The sequence below is a fragment of the Gigantopelta aegis genome, chromosome 14 (assembly GCF_016097555.1).
Source record: "Gigantopelta aegis isolate Gae_Host chromosome 14, Gae_host_genome, whole genome shotgun sequence".
Taxonomy (NCBI): Eukaryota; Metazoa; Mollusca; class Gastropoda; order Neomphalida; family Peltospiridae; genus Gigantopelta; species Gigantopelta aegis.
This window is the reverse complement of record NC_054712.1, coordinates 11,544,686-11,558,427: the sequence shown is the minus strand read 5'-3', so window position 1 is coordinate 11,558,427 and position 13,742 is coordinate 11,544,686. Positions and strand designations below refer to the sequence as shown.

Sequence of the window (13,742 nt, the reverse complement as noted above, 5' to 3'; positions counted from 1 at the left end):
CCATCCTCGGATAGTGAAAAACAAAATTTCTTCAGATGTATGGGACGCAATTTCATTGCTTGCCATAGGCGCCATTTTCCGTAGATACGCCAGTGGAGAGAGGGGTGGGGTGACGGGAGGTTAAGGGAGAAAGTGAGAGCGAAAGTGACTGTCCGATTGTTTTTCCCCTTCCTGTCATTCCCCTTCCCCTAGCCCGAGTACTCTGACTGCAAGATAGGTAGACGGACATTTGGACGGTTAATGAGCGCGTCATTAATTTAATGAGAGCGTCATAACCGTCCAAATGTCCCGTCTAGCTCTCTTACAGTCCGAGTATTCTGTCTACCCTTTCCCCTGCCTGCCTGCCTGCCTGTCTGCTTGCCCGCCCTCCCTATTTGTTTATTTACCTATTGAACAGTAAACAAAGCAAGTATAATACCGAGCAGTATTATACAGTCTGTATTACAGACCTATATAGTATATTGCTTACGCGGTAATAAGTATCGGGTGATAATGCATGGCGTCATTTGAGAAATCGGGTGTGTCACATGACTCTTTATTATTAATTTAATGTTTATTGACAACACGTGCTCAGGCTCTACATACTTTTACGAATGGCATCCTGAGACAATTGTCGCAGTTTCTGTCTGTATCGATCTAAGTGGACTCGCAAGCTATCGAGCCATTCTCATGCTTACCATTGTTTGTATCGCAACCATGGCGACAGTGATTACCACTATAGCCCGTTTCAATTTACGAGTAACAGTATCAGGTAATTATCAATGAACAGCGAAACAAACATGGGTGTTATGTGTGGGTGCACGTTTTAGCTAAAAAAACCACCTTAATTAATTCCAATTTATTTTCGTGCTTAAATCCAATTAAGGTTCAAGTACGCTGTCCTGGACACACTCGACTGCTGTCTGCGCTGTCTGTCCAGGATTGATGGTTAGTGGTTAGTATGTAAAAAAAAAAAAAAAAAAAAAAAGAAGTTAACTTGTTTTGTTTAACGACTAAATAATTTTTCCAGCCAGTGCTCAACTGGTGTAACAAAGGTTGTGGTATATATTATCCTGTCAGTGGGATGGTACATATAAACGATACAAGTTAAAGTGGGTATTTTAAACGACAAAACTAGAGCACATTGATTCAGTAAGCATCGGCTATTGGATGCAAAACATTTGGCATATTTTGACATAATATTATAGTCAAAATATGTAAAACATTTGGCATATTTTGACATAATATTATAGTGAGAAAGGAAAACCGCTAAAAAAAATCCGTTAGTAACGAGAGATCTTTTATATGCACCATCCCACAAGCAGGATAGCACACACCACGGTATTTATTATACCAGTTGTGGTGTACTGGCTGGAACGAGAAATAGACTAAGGGGCACACCGATTGACTTTACCGCTTGGCTACGTCCTGCCCATCTTTGAGGGGGAAATACACTGCTATACGAACACATAAGAACAAGGAAGGGAGGAAATGTTTATTTAACGACGCACTCAATACATTTTATTTACGGTTATATGGCGTCAGACATACGATTAAGGACCACACATATATTGAGAGAGGAAACCCGCTGTCGCCACTTCATGGGCTACTCTTTTCGATTAGCAGCAAGGGATCTTTTATATGCACCATCCCATTGACAGGATAGTACATACCACGGCCTCTGATATACCAGTCGTGGTGCACTGACTGGAAGGAGAAATAGCCCAATAGGCCCACCGACGGGTATCGATCCCAGACCGACCGCGCATCGAGCTGTATATTAGTTTCAATGAGAGCGTCTAAATACTAGCGATGCCTGAGTCTAAAAACGCATACAGCCAGTCAAAATGAAATAATCATATATACATGTATGGTTTATATGTCCAAAACGCAAGCCGCAAACGCATCACACGCAACGGCTGGACCGCACGCACGCACCGTATTCTGTCTAATACGAAAAATTCGAAATACATTAGTGTCAGTGAGAACGCTTAGACTGAATGCGTGTGATGCGTGCAAAATCGCATGCGGTCAGCTGTATTGAGTTGTTGAGCACTGGCTGGAACGAGAAATAATCCAATGGGCCCACCGAAGGGTATCGATCGCGCATCAGGCGAGAGCTATACCACTGAGCTACGTCCCGCCCCATGAGACGGCAAGGAATAGTATGTCAGAATGTTCGTCTTGGACCATTTTGCTCCACTAATAAACAAAAAGAAGAAGTCTGTTTTGTTTAACGACACCATTAGAGCACATTGATGTATTAATCATCGGCTATTGGATGTCAAACATTTAGTAATTCTGACTGATAGTCATCAGAGAAAACCCGCTACATTTTTCCTAATGCAGCAAGGGATCTTTTATATGCACCATCCCACAGACAGAACAGCACATACCACAGCCTTTGATATACCAGTCGTGGTGCACTGGCTGAAACGAGAAATAGCCCAATGGGCCCACCAACGGGGATCGATCCCAAACCGACCGCGCATCAAGTGAGTGTTTTACCACTAGGCCCCTAATAAACAAGTGCAAGAGGTACACACAACGGCCATCGACATTGACAGAGCCAGGGTTTTATATGGGGGACAAATACAAAAGGTGATGGGAAAAAAGAGAGATATGGTGGGGGTATAGCAGGCGCGGATGCAGGATTTCTGAAAGGGGCGGGGGGGGGGGGGGGGATCCAAATGCGATGACTGATCTCTCCTTTTACACAGAACAGTTAATATAATCACGTTTGCCCTTAAAGTTTGTTTTCGGTTTTCAAAAAGAGGTGGGGGTCCGGACCCTTGAAGGAAGGAAATGTTTTATTTAACGACGCACTCAACACATTTTATTTGTGGTTAAGGACCACACAGATATTGAGAGAGGAAACCCGCTGTCGCCACTTTATGGGGTACTCTTTTCGATTAGCAGCAAGGGATATTTTATATGCACCATCCCACAGACAGGATAGCATATACCACGGCCTTTGATATACCAGTCGTGGTGAAATGGCTAGGCCTAGAAGAATGCGATCACAGAGGGAGTTTTGAATACGACAAATATACATTTTAAAAAGTTATTCTCTTTCTTCGATGATAATCAGGAAATTGGTTCATCGTCCTAAAAGGAACACATGCAATAACACTAAATAAATATTTAGTATGCAATGTGAATATTTGTACTCAATTTTTTTTTTTTATTATTTAAAAGTCTGACGTTTCTCATTTATCTTTTGATGATGTTAGTGTCGACTCAATATCAAGTAGCCTAAATTCCTTACAATTATATATTTAATTTAGTGGGGTTTTTTTTTTTTTTATTATAAATTATTATTTGTTGTTGTTGTTGTTGTTTGATGGTGATTTTTTTTTTGGAGGGGTGAGTACGTTTTAAGGGTTATTGTTTATTTATTTATTATTATTAATAATCATCTTCATCATCATTATTTTAAAATTAATATATGTAAGACTCCATTAGTTACCTGTAAATCCAATTACTTATGCTTTCAAGTTTCTCGATCTCTCCCGCAATCTAAGTTACAACACTTGTGACCTTTCATTATTTACAAGCACACCCGACAGGTTCGAGACTAAATCGAAAAGGACTATAATCAGTGGACCGCTCACCTTGTACGGGTATCGGACAGCTTTATTGATGTTGTCAAAGTGTGCCAGTGTTTGGGATGGAACCAGTGCGGAGCTTGTCGCCAATATCAGAGATGTGAAAAACATACTGATTTTTACTTCAACGGCTATGACATTTGACAGACTTATTTTTTGGTTTACTTTTTAGTGTAGGATTTAGAAAACGGCAACGATGTCGGGAGAATCGTAAGTATTTCTTTTCTATCGGCGAAAGAGAAATGAATATATCGCCAATTAACAGGTTAATGCTTAATAAATAAGTAATCAGAAAACGCCCAGTAACAAACGACCTATAGATATAATTGCACGACAATGACCGTCGTTTTGGAAGTAATGCAGATAAAAAAAGAAAAAAAGAAAAGAAGAATAAATAGTTTAATTAAAATTGATTGTTGGTAGTATATGTTTTAAATGTGTAAAATAAATTGTTATTAATTGTATTTTAAGCTTTAATTATTTAATATTTCAATTAAAATTAACATAATGTATGCATGTAGCTATTAACAGAAACAAAAATACATCACATTTTAAAACAGTCAAGGGTTTTTTTAATGGCCTTTTTCACAGACAGGACAGCACATACCATAGCTTTAATATACTAATTGTGAGGCAGTTTCATGGATCATTTGACAGACACATTGTTGTTTTTATCCCCATCCCAACAAGTGTCATGACTTGTAATGTGAAAGGCCATGGTATGTGCTGTCCTGTATGTAAGAAAGTGCATTAAAAGATATTTTGCTGCTAATGGAAAAATGCAGCAGGTTGCATAAATACTCTGAAGACTACTTGCATATGTCAGAATTATCAAATATTTGACATCCAGTAGCCGTTGGTACATTAATCGGTTTGCTCTAGTGGTGTCGTTACAAAAGAGTGAACTTCATTTATTTAATCACTAATTAGTAATCCGCCTGTTTTTGCAGAGACAAAGGCAGAAATGATATTATTTCTTAGAAGCAGAACAAAATCATTGAGCCTGTAGGGCTTCTAGAATATTTTTAAAATCCACTAGCCATGGGATCAGTGATTTAAAAAATTCACTAGCCACGATTAAAAATTCACTAGCCCTACTTTACTTTAATTTAATACAATTTTACTAAATAATAGTAATAATCATATATGTCACCTGAAGAGGGAGATAGAGGTTAAAAACACTAACACTGGCAGCAAGGTAAAAGGGTAAAATTACGCACCCAAAATAAATCCTTTTTTATTGATTTTTTTGGGCACATTCAGTCCATATCAGTCTCACATTTTGGGCTTTTAAGTCTTCAACAAAGACTTGGAGAAAAACTATGTCCTTTGTTGAAACAACACATTCTCTTGAACAAAAATAGAAAGTGAAAAGAAGTCTAAGCATTTCAGTCGTGTAATAAAAGAAACACTTTCTAAAATTTAAGAAATATGGGACTGTCACTGTGTGTGTGTGTGTGTGTGTGTGTGTGTGTGTGTGTGTGTCAAAGCATTGCCATGGAATTCAGTCAAACTCATGACTACGTACCAAATTATTTTTTTCTGGCTGGCGGAAACCCTGGATATTCATATTTACAAAATTTCACAAATTGGTTTTCACTAGCCATCGGGCATGGCAATAATAGTTATTTACTAGCCTAACATTGAATATCAGTAGCCATGGGAGTGGGGCTACCATAATCTAGAAGCCCTGTACATCTATAGTACAACATAGGGGCAGGACGTAGCCCGGTGGTAAAGCGCTCGCTTGATGTCTGATCAGTTTGGGATGGTGCATATAAAAGATCCCTTGCTGCTAATCGAAAAGAGTAGCCCATTAAGTGGCGACAGCCGGTTTCCTCTCTCAATATCTGTGTGGTCCTTCACCATATGTCCGACGCCATATAACCGAAAATAAAATGTGTTGAGTGCGTCGTTAAATAAAACATTTCTTTCTAATGAGTGTTTTCTCTCAAAGACTATATGTCAAAATTACCAAATGTCTGACATCCAATAACCGATGATTAACAAATCAATGTGCTCTAGTGGCGTTGTTAAACAAAACAAACTTAACCTGTAGTTGTGAAATGTTTTTTTAAATTTTTTCTTTTTTTGGGGTATTTTGGCAGGATTTTTTTTTACAGATGGTCACATGTAACATCAGTATATCATATATCCCATAATCCAATGCTCCCCCACTGAGATACATGTAAATCCCACTCCATGGTAGGTGACAATACATAATTTTATAGAACTGAAAGTAAATTTAACACTAAAAAATACTATATTATGCATAATATTTGTTTCTTGTTCATTTTCAGAGTGAAGGTCGCTGTGAGGGTTCGACCCTTTAATCAAAGGTATGTGGTTTTAATCACTCGGTAGCATGCATTTAATCGACATGTATGTACATGTGTACAGTTCAAACATTTCTTCACATTCAAAGCTTCAAATGGGGCAAGGTGTAGCCCACTGCTTAATTGCTTGCTTGATGTGCGGTGAGTCTAGGATCGATCCCCGTCGGTGGGCCCATTAGGTTCTTTCTCATTCTAGCCAGTGCACCATGACTGGTATATCAATGGTCATGGTATGTGCTATCCTGTCTGTGGGATGGTGCTTTTAAAAGGTCCCTTGCTACTTATGGAAAAATGTAGCATATTTTCTCTCTAAGACTATATGTCAAAATACCAAATGTTTGAAACCCGATCAAGGCCTTAAATCTCCTTTATTTCATAGCATATAAAAGAAGGAACATTGTATGTCATTTGGTTACCTATTAGAATTATGAATATATGACGATTCGCCCCCAACTGTTTGCCTGTTTGCCTCCAAATATTTGTCAGTTCGTCCCCAACTTTTAGTCAGTTCGCCCCCAATGATTTGTTACTTTTAAACAATTAGTGTACTGTTTCTTTAGAGGGATGTTAAAGTGTCTGTCTGTGTGTGTGTGTGTGTGTCTGTGTGTGTGTGTGTGTGTGTGTGTCTGTGTGTGTGTCTGTGTGTGTGTGTGTGTGTGTGTATCTGTCTGTGTGTGTGTGTGTGTGTGTGTGTGTGTGTGTGTGTGTGTGTGTGTGTGTCTGTGTGTGTGTGTGTGTGTGTGTGTGTCTGTCTGTGTGTGTGTGTGTGTGTCTGTGTGTGTGTGTGTGTGTGTGTGTGTGTGTGTGTGTGTGTGTGTGTCTGGTGTGTGTGTGTGTGTGTGTCTGTGTGTGTGTGTGTGTGTGTGTGTGTGTGTGTGTGTGTGTGTGTGTGTGTGTCTGTGTGTGTGTGTGTGTGTGTGTGTGTGTGTGTCTGTGTGTGTGTGTGTGTGTGTGTGTGTGTGTGTGTGTGTGTGTGTGTGTGTCTGTGTGTGTGTCTGTGTGTGTGTGTCTGTGTGTGTGTCTGTGTCTGTGTCTGTGTGTGTGTGTGTGTGTGTCTGTGTGTGTGTGTGTGTGTGTGTGTGTGTGTGTGTGTGTGTCTGTGTGTCTGTGTGTGTGTGTCTGTGTGTGTGTGTGTGTGTGTGTGTGTGTGTGTGTGAGTGTGAGTGTGAGTGTGAGTGTGAGTGTGAGTGTGAGTGTGTGAGTGTGTGAGTGTGAGTGTGAGTGTGAGTGTGAGTGTGAGTGTGAGTGTGAGTGTGAGTGTGAGTGTGAGTGTGAGTGTGAGTGTGTGTGTGTGTGTGTGTGTGAGTGTGAGTGTGAGTGTGAGTGTGAGTGTGAGTGTGAGTGTGAGTGTGAGTGTGAGTCTGTGTCTGTGTCTGTGTCTGTGTCTGTGTCTGTGTCTGTGTCTGTGTCTGTGTGTGTGTCTGTGTGTGTGTGTGTGTGTGTTTAAGGAAATTGTTATGAACTAAAAAAGAATAAACTGCTTTCCAAAAGCAAAACGTAATTACTTGATTTGTATTATCATCCCATGGTAGTGATTTCTAACTTCAACACAGGGTGGAAGTGAGACAAAAAGAAAGAAAAACACTTTTTGTCACACATGAACTGACTTGGGGCGAACAGACCTGGGGGCGAATTGACTGGGGGTGAACTGGCTGGGGGGCGAAACATCATGGATTCATACTCGTTAATGCATGATACCTGTACACATGTAGAATGCTGTGCACAGAAGAATTAATAGTAGCTAATTGACATAGTATTTAGGGGAGGCAGGCTCTAGCTAAGTCAGTAGTGCACACACTTGGGGCGGTTAGGTCATAGGATCGAATCACCTCAGTGGACCTATTCTCCGATTGGATTTTCCCCTGTCCCAACCAGAGCACCACAACTGGTATATCAAAGGCTCTGGTATGTGCTGTCCTGTCTGGGAATTTAGTGCATGTGAAAGATCCCTTGCTTTTAATGGAAAAAATGTAGCGGGTTTCCTTTCTGAGACTATGTGTCACAATTACCAAATGTCTGACATCCAATAACCATTGATTAATAAATCAATTTGCTCTAGTGGTGTCATTAAAAAACCCAAAACAAACTTAGACTTTTTTCGTATTTTGGTCTATTTGCATTTTAAAAGACAAGTAGGACTATATCGTTGATTGTTATTTTATCAATTTTCAGGGAGATTGACCGGAAAGCAAAGCTGATAATCAAAATGACAAATCAAATGACTATGATATCCAACCCGGATGCACCAAGTAAGATATTAAATTTATTATACTAACCTTTATGTATTTAGTTAGATATTAAATTTATTATACTAACCTTTATGTATTTAGTTAGATATTAAACTTATTATACAAACTCTGAAGCACCTGATAAGGCATTACACTTATTACACTTAATACACACAATATATTACACATATTATGCAAACCATGCTATACCTAGTATGATTTTAAACTTATTATACAAACCCTAATACATCTAGTAAGATATTGAACTTGTTATACAAACCATGATGCATGTAGTAAGATTTTGAACTTGCTATACAAACCCTAATGCACTTAGTATTATAGTAAGCTGCATGTCAAAACCTTACATAAACAGTCATTACCTACATTGTAGTAAGATATATTAAACTTATGATACAAACACTGATACACATACAGTGAAATCCTCGGGACCAAGTAAAATGTCTGGTATTAAGAGGTATCCGGTTTAGAGAGGTTAAGTTGTGTATCAATTGTTTTTAAAAGGACCGTGAAACATTTCTGGTTTGGGGGAATTCCGGTTTACAGAGGGTCCGGTTTTGAGAGGTTTCACTGTAGTAAGATATTAAATTTATTATACACACCTTAATATACCTAGTAAGATATTTAATATATTATACAAGCCCTGATGCCCCTAGTAAGATATTAAATTTATTATACCTGTACAAACCCAGATACACCTAGCAAAATATTAAATTTATTATACAAATCCTGATACATATAGTAAGATATTGAATTTATTATACACACCCAGATGTACCTAAGTGAGATATTAAACCTATACAGCCATTCATGTACTTGCATGTATACTGTAGTAAGATATATACTAAACTTGTTTTCAAATCCAGATGCATCTAAGTAAGATATTAAACTTATTATTAAATCTACTACAGAATACTAAATACCTTGTATATTGTGTATAGGATCCAATTAAATAAACACCCACTTACATCTACACATGCTGCATAATGTATGAAAAACCCAAACCGATATATTATATAAACCTTCTAACAAATTCATTGCATATAGTACAATGTATGTAACACCCAGAGATGTAGGGGGAGGGACGTATCCCAGTGGTAAAGCATTCGCTTGATGCGCGGTCGGTCTAGGATCGATCCCTGTCGGTGGACCCATTGGGCTATTTCTCATTCCAGCCAGTGCTCCACAACTGGTGTAACAAAGGCCATGGTATATACTATCCTCTCTGTGGGATGGTGCATATAAAAGATCCCTTGCTGCTAATTGAAAAGAGTAGCCCATGAAGTGGCGACAGTGGGTTTCCTGTCTCAATATCTGTGTGGTCCTTAACCATATGTCTGATGCAATGTAACCGTAAATAAAATGCGTTAAGTGCGTTGTTAAATAAAACATTTCCTTCCTTCCTTCCCAGAGATGTAGCAGAAAAATCTCACATAAAGTCTATTTGGAAAGTATTGACAATGGTTGTATCGTCGTGAGTTAGGGACTGATTATACTGCTAAGTACAAACAGAACAAGAAAGGCTCGCCACAGGAGTTTATTGAGAGGAACATGCAAACAAATGATTTGTGGGTTTGATTGCTATCGTCTAACCTTACTGCACTGTGTCAGGGTTCGACACCTGTATGTCATATTTAGAAACATATCTGTCTATAAAGATAAACCTGTGGTAAACAAATGAGCTTAATGTTTGAGTAGATCTTGTTTCTGTGGGGCCGACGGAGCCCGGCGGTAAAGCACTTGCAGGGAACATTTTGTCATGATTTGCTACGCAGAGATCGCTACACAATTTTAAAACTAAACAATAGATGCTAATCAATTTTCAATTAACTAGATATATCACTAATTAAGATTTAAAAAAAAAAAATATATATTTCCCTGACTTGCCTAGGATCAATCCCCGTTGGTGGGCCCTTTGGGCTATTTCCCGTTTCAGCCAGTACTCCACAACTGATATATCAACGGTTGTGGTATGTGCTATCCTGTCTGTGGGATGGTGCATATAAAGGATCCCTTGCAGCTAATTAATAAAAAAGTGTAGCCCATGGAGTGGCAGCAGCAGGTTTCCTCTCTAATTATATCTGTGCGGTTCATAACCATACCCATATGTTTGATGCCAAATAACTAATTAAATTTAATAAATCCTCTTTTTTTCTTTCAATAGCTTATTTCAATGTATTATAGCTATATATATATATATATATATATATATATATATATGAAATACATCAAATAATTCTGGTTTTAACTGAGAATTAACATTGCTTTTGAAAGGAGCTATTGCGAGATGTGAATTAGTTGTCAATGATATAATCAACGTTTAACATTTCCTTATATTTGTTAACGCATACAGTATGGGTGTTATCAACTGTGTAATTGTGAAGTATTGTTGTATAACTAATTCTGCTATGTTTCTTTCACCATACCTGTCTGCGGTTTATTGAATGACTTACAGACTGCAAGGTTATATGAAAGGATTATGGGTTGTGTTTAAGGTTCCATAGCATTAAATGAGCTCCTGCTGGCAATAATGTTAACAGTTTTGATAAACCTGAAATAAGCAATGTATCAGTCTATTCAGGCAGTACACGTGAAAACAGAGTGACATTTGCATGATTTAATCTGTGTATAGGATAGTGGACACATGGCATTAAGGAATGTACATCAAAGATGTAATTTCCTATCTATGAGAAAGTGCATATAAAAGATCCCTTGCTGCTTTTTCTGTCCAATTCTTATTCTCTCACTCACTCTCTCTCTCTCTCTCTCTCTCTCTCTCTCTCTCTCTCTCTCTCTCTCTCTCTCTCTCTCTCTCTCTCTCTCTCTCTCTCTCTCTCTCTCTCTCTCTCTCTCTCTCTCTCTCTCTAGCTCTCTCTCTCTCTCTAGCTCTCTCTCTCTCTAGCTCTCTCTCTCTCTCTCTCTCTCTCTCTCTCTCTTTCTCCAATTCCCATATCGATCCTATCCTATTCTCTATTCCAATCACTATTTCCTCTCTTTCCTCTCTTTCCTCTCTCTCTCTCTCTCTCTCTCTCTCTCTCTCTCTCTCTCTCTCTCTCTCTCTCTCTCTCTCTCTCTCTCTCTCTCTCTCTCTAGCTCTCTCTCTCTCTCTCTCTCTCTCTCTCTCTCTCTCTCTCTCTCTCTCTCTCTCTCTCTCTCTCTCTCTCTCTCTCTCTCTCTCTCTCTCCAATTCCCATATCGATCCTATCCTATTCTCTATTCCAATCACTATTTCCTCTCTTTCCTCTCTCAATCTCCCTCCCTCTCTCTGTCTCCAAGTGTTGAAATAACTACGTTAGACACTAAATATTCCTTTCTTTGTTCACAAATCTACATCTACATTAGCTGATGTCAGTCAGCTATGTTAAAAGTTTTGTTAATTAATTAATCACCAGCTATCAGACATTTGGTAATTCTAACACATAATCTTCACAAGAAGCCTGCTATATTTTTTCCATTAGCAGCAAGTGATCTTTTATATGCACTTAGGGGTGAGATGTAGCCCAGTAGTAAAGTGCTCTCTTGATACCAGGTCAGTCTGGGATCGATCCCCGTCGGTGGGCTCATTCGACGATTTCTCATTCCAGCCAATGCACCATAACTGGTATATCAAAGACAGTGGTATGTGCTATCCTGTTTGTGGGATGGTGCATATAAAAGATCCCTACTAATGGAAGAATGTAGTTGGTTTCTTCTCTAAGACTACATATCAAAATACCAAATGTTTGACACCCAATAGCCGATGATTAATAAATCAATGTGCTCTAATGGTGTCAATATACAAAACAAACTCTATATGTCAAAATTTCCAAATGTTTGACGTCCAATAGCTGATAATTACTGAACCAATGTGCTCTAGTGGTGTTGTTAAACAAAACAAACTTTAGCTTTATATGCACTTTCCCACAGACAGGACAGCACTACCACGAACTTTAATATATCAGTCGTGGAGCACTGGTTGGGATGGGAACCCCCCCCCCCCCCCCCACCCCCCCCCCCCCCCCCCCCCCCCCCCCCCCACACATATAGGTGCACCAATGAGGTTTGATTCTATGACCTAAACCAGTGCTAGCTCTGGGTGAGCAAAATGTTTCGTCAAAGTGTCTATTAAACTTCAAAAATTGCACAAATCGCCATTTACTTTTGTAAAAAAATTCAATTTTTACATGAAATTATTTTGCCAAATTAAAATAAAATTGACCAACTACTTTCAAAATTCGCTACTGGTGAATTTGGCGAGTGCCAGAGCCAGCCCTGCAAGCACTTCATTTGAGTGTTCTACAGACTGAAATAAGTTCTACCCATCAACCATTGTGTGCAGTTCTACCCATCAGCCATTGTGTGAAGTTCTACCCATCAGCCATTGTGTGCAGTTCTACCCATCAGCCATTGTGTGAAGTTCTACCCATCAGCCATTGTGTGAAGTTCTACCCATCAGCCATTGTGTGAAGTTCTACCCATCAGCCATTGTGTGAAGTTCTACCCATCAGCCATTGTGTGCAGTTCTACCCATCAGCCATTGTGTGAAGTTCTACCCATCAGCCATTGTGTGCAGTTCTACCCATCAGCCATTGTGTGAAGTTCTACCCATCAGCCATTGTGTGAAGTTCTACCCATCAGCCATTGTGTGCAGTTCTACCCATCAGCCATTGTGTGAAGTTCTACCCATCAGCCATTGTGTGCAGTTCTACCCATCAGCCATTGTGTGAAGTTCTACCCATCAGCCATTGTGTGAAGTTCTACCCATCAGCCATTGTGTGCAGTTCTACCCATCAGCCATTGTGTGAAGTTCTACCCATCAGCCATTGTGTGCAGTTCTACCCATCAGCCATTGTGTGCAATTCTACCCATCAGCCATTGTGTGCAGTTCTACCCATTAGCCATTGTGTGAAGTTCTACCCATCATCCATTGTGTGCAGTTCTACCCATCAGCCATTGTGTGCAGTTCTACCCATCAGCCATTGTGTGCAATTCTACCCATCAGCCATTGTGTGCAGTTCTACCCATCAGCCATTGTGTGAAGTTCTACCCATCAGCCATTGTGTGAAGTTCTACCCATCAGCCATTGTGTGCAGCACAGCCGTGTAGAATCTCATTCTTACTCTGTGTGACAATAGACTGACGTCAGGTGACACACAGACACTGGCAGGTACCGGTGTACACAGACCGTTTCCCTCCATCACTGTTTTTCCTGTTGCCGGTCACCCATTGATTCTCACTCCTGTACAAACTGGTGATGACACCAAACACAGTGTTTCTGTTTTCCTTCAACTTTATTATGTATTCAGAACACAGGTGATTTCTGATGTCTTTTGTCTGATCTCTATGTTGCACTGTTGACAGTGTTACACACAGTTTTAGTTTGTTGTAGGTAGACATGGTGAAGGTGTCACATATTAGAGACTTATTAAATATTAATTCGGAAGTAAGTTACTGTGACTTTTTAAATCCATTGATTTTTCTCATCTGTCTGTCCCTCAATCTGTCCATGTCTCCATCCATGTGGCCATTCTTATGTCCACCCATTCATTCATCCTTCCATATATTAATCTGTCCATTTATCCATCCACCAAAAC

At 39.4% G+C, this 13,742-nt stretch overlaps 1 protein-coding gene across 1 annotated transcript in view; it reads left to right on the top strand.

Moving 5' to 3' along the window:
- The first annotated feature begins 3,060 nt into the window (after positions 1-3,060).
- Positions 3,061-13,742, top strand: part of LOC121388086 (kinesin-like protein KIF28P) — a 102,583-nt gene continuing 91,901 nt past the window's right edge. The window contains 3 exon segments of the mRNA XM_041519298.1: positions 3,061-3,797; positions 5,888-5,926; positions 8,096-8,172. Of these exon segments, the coding sequence (XP_041375232.1) occupies positions 3,784-3,797; positions 5,888-5,926; positions 8,096-8,172 (130 nt within the window). The 5' untranslated portion in view covers positions 3,061-3,783.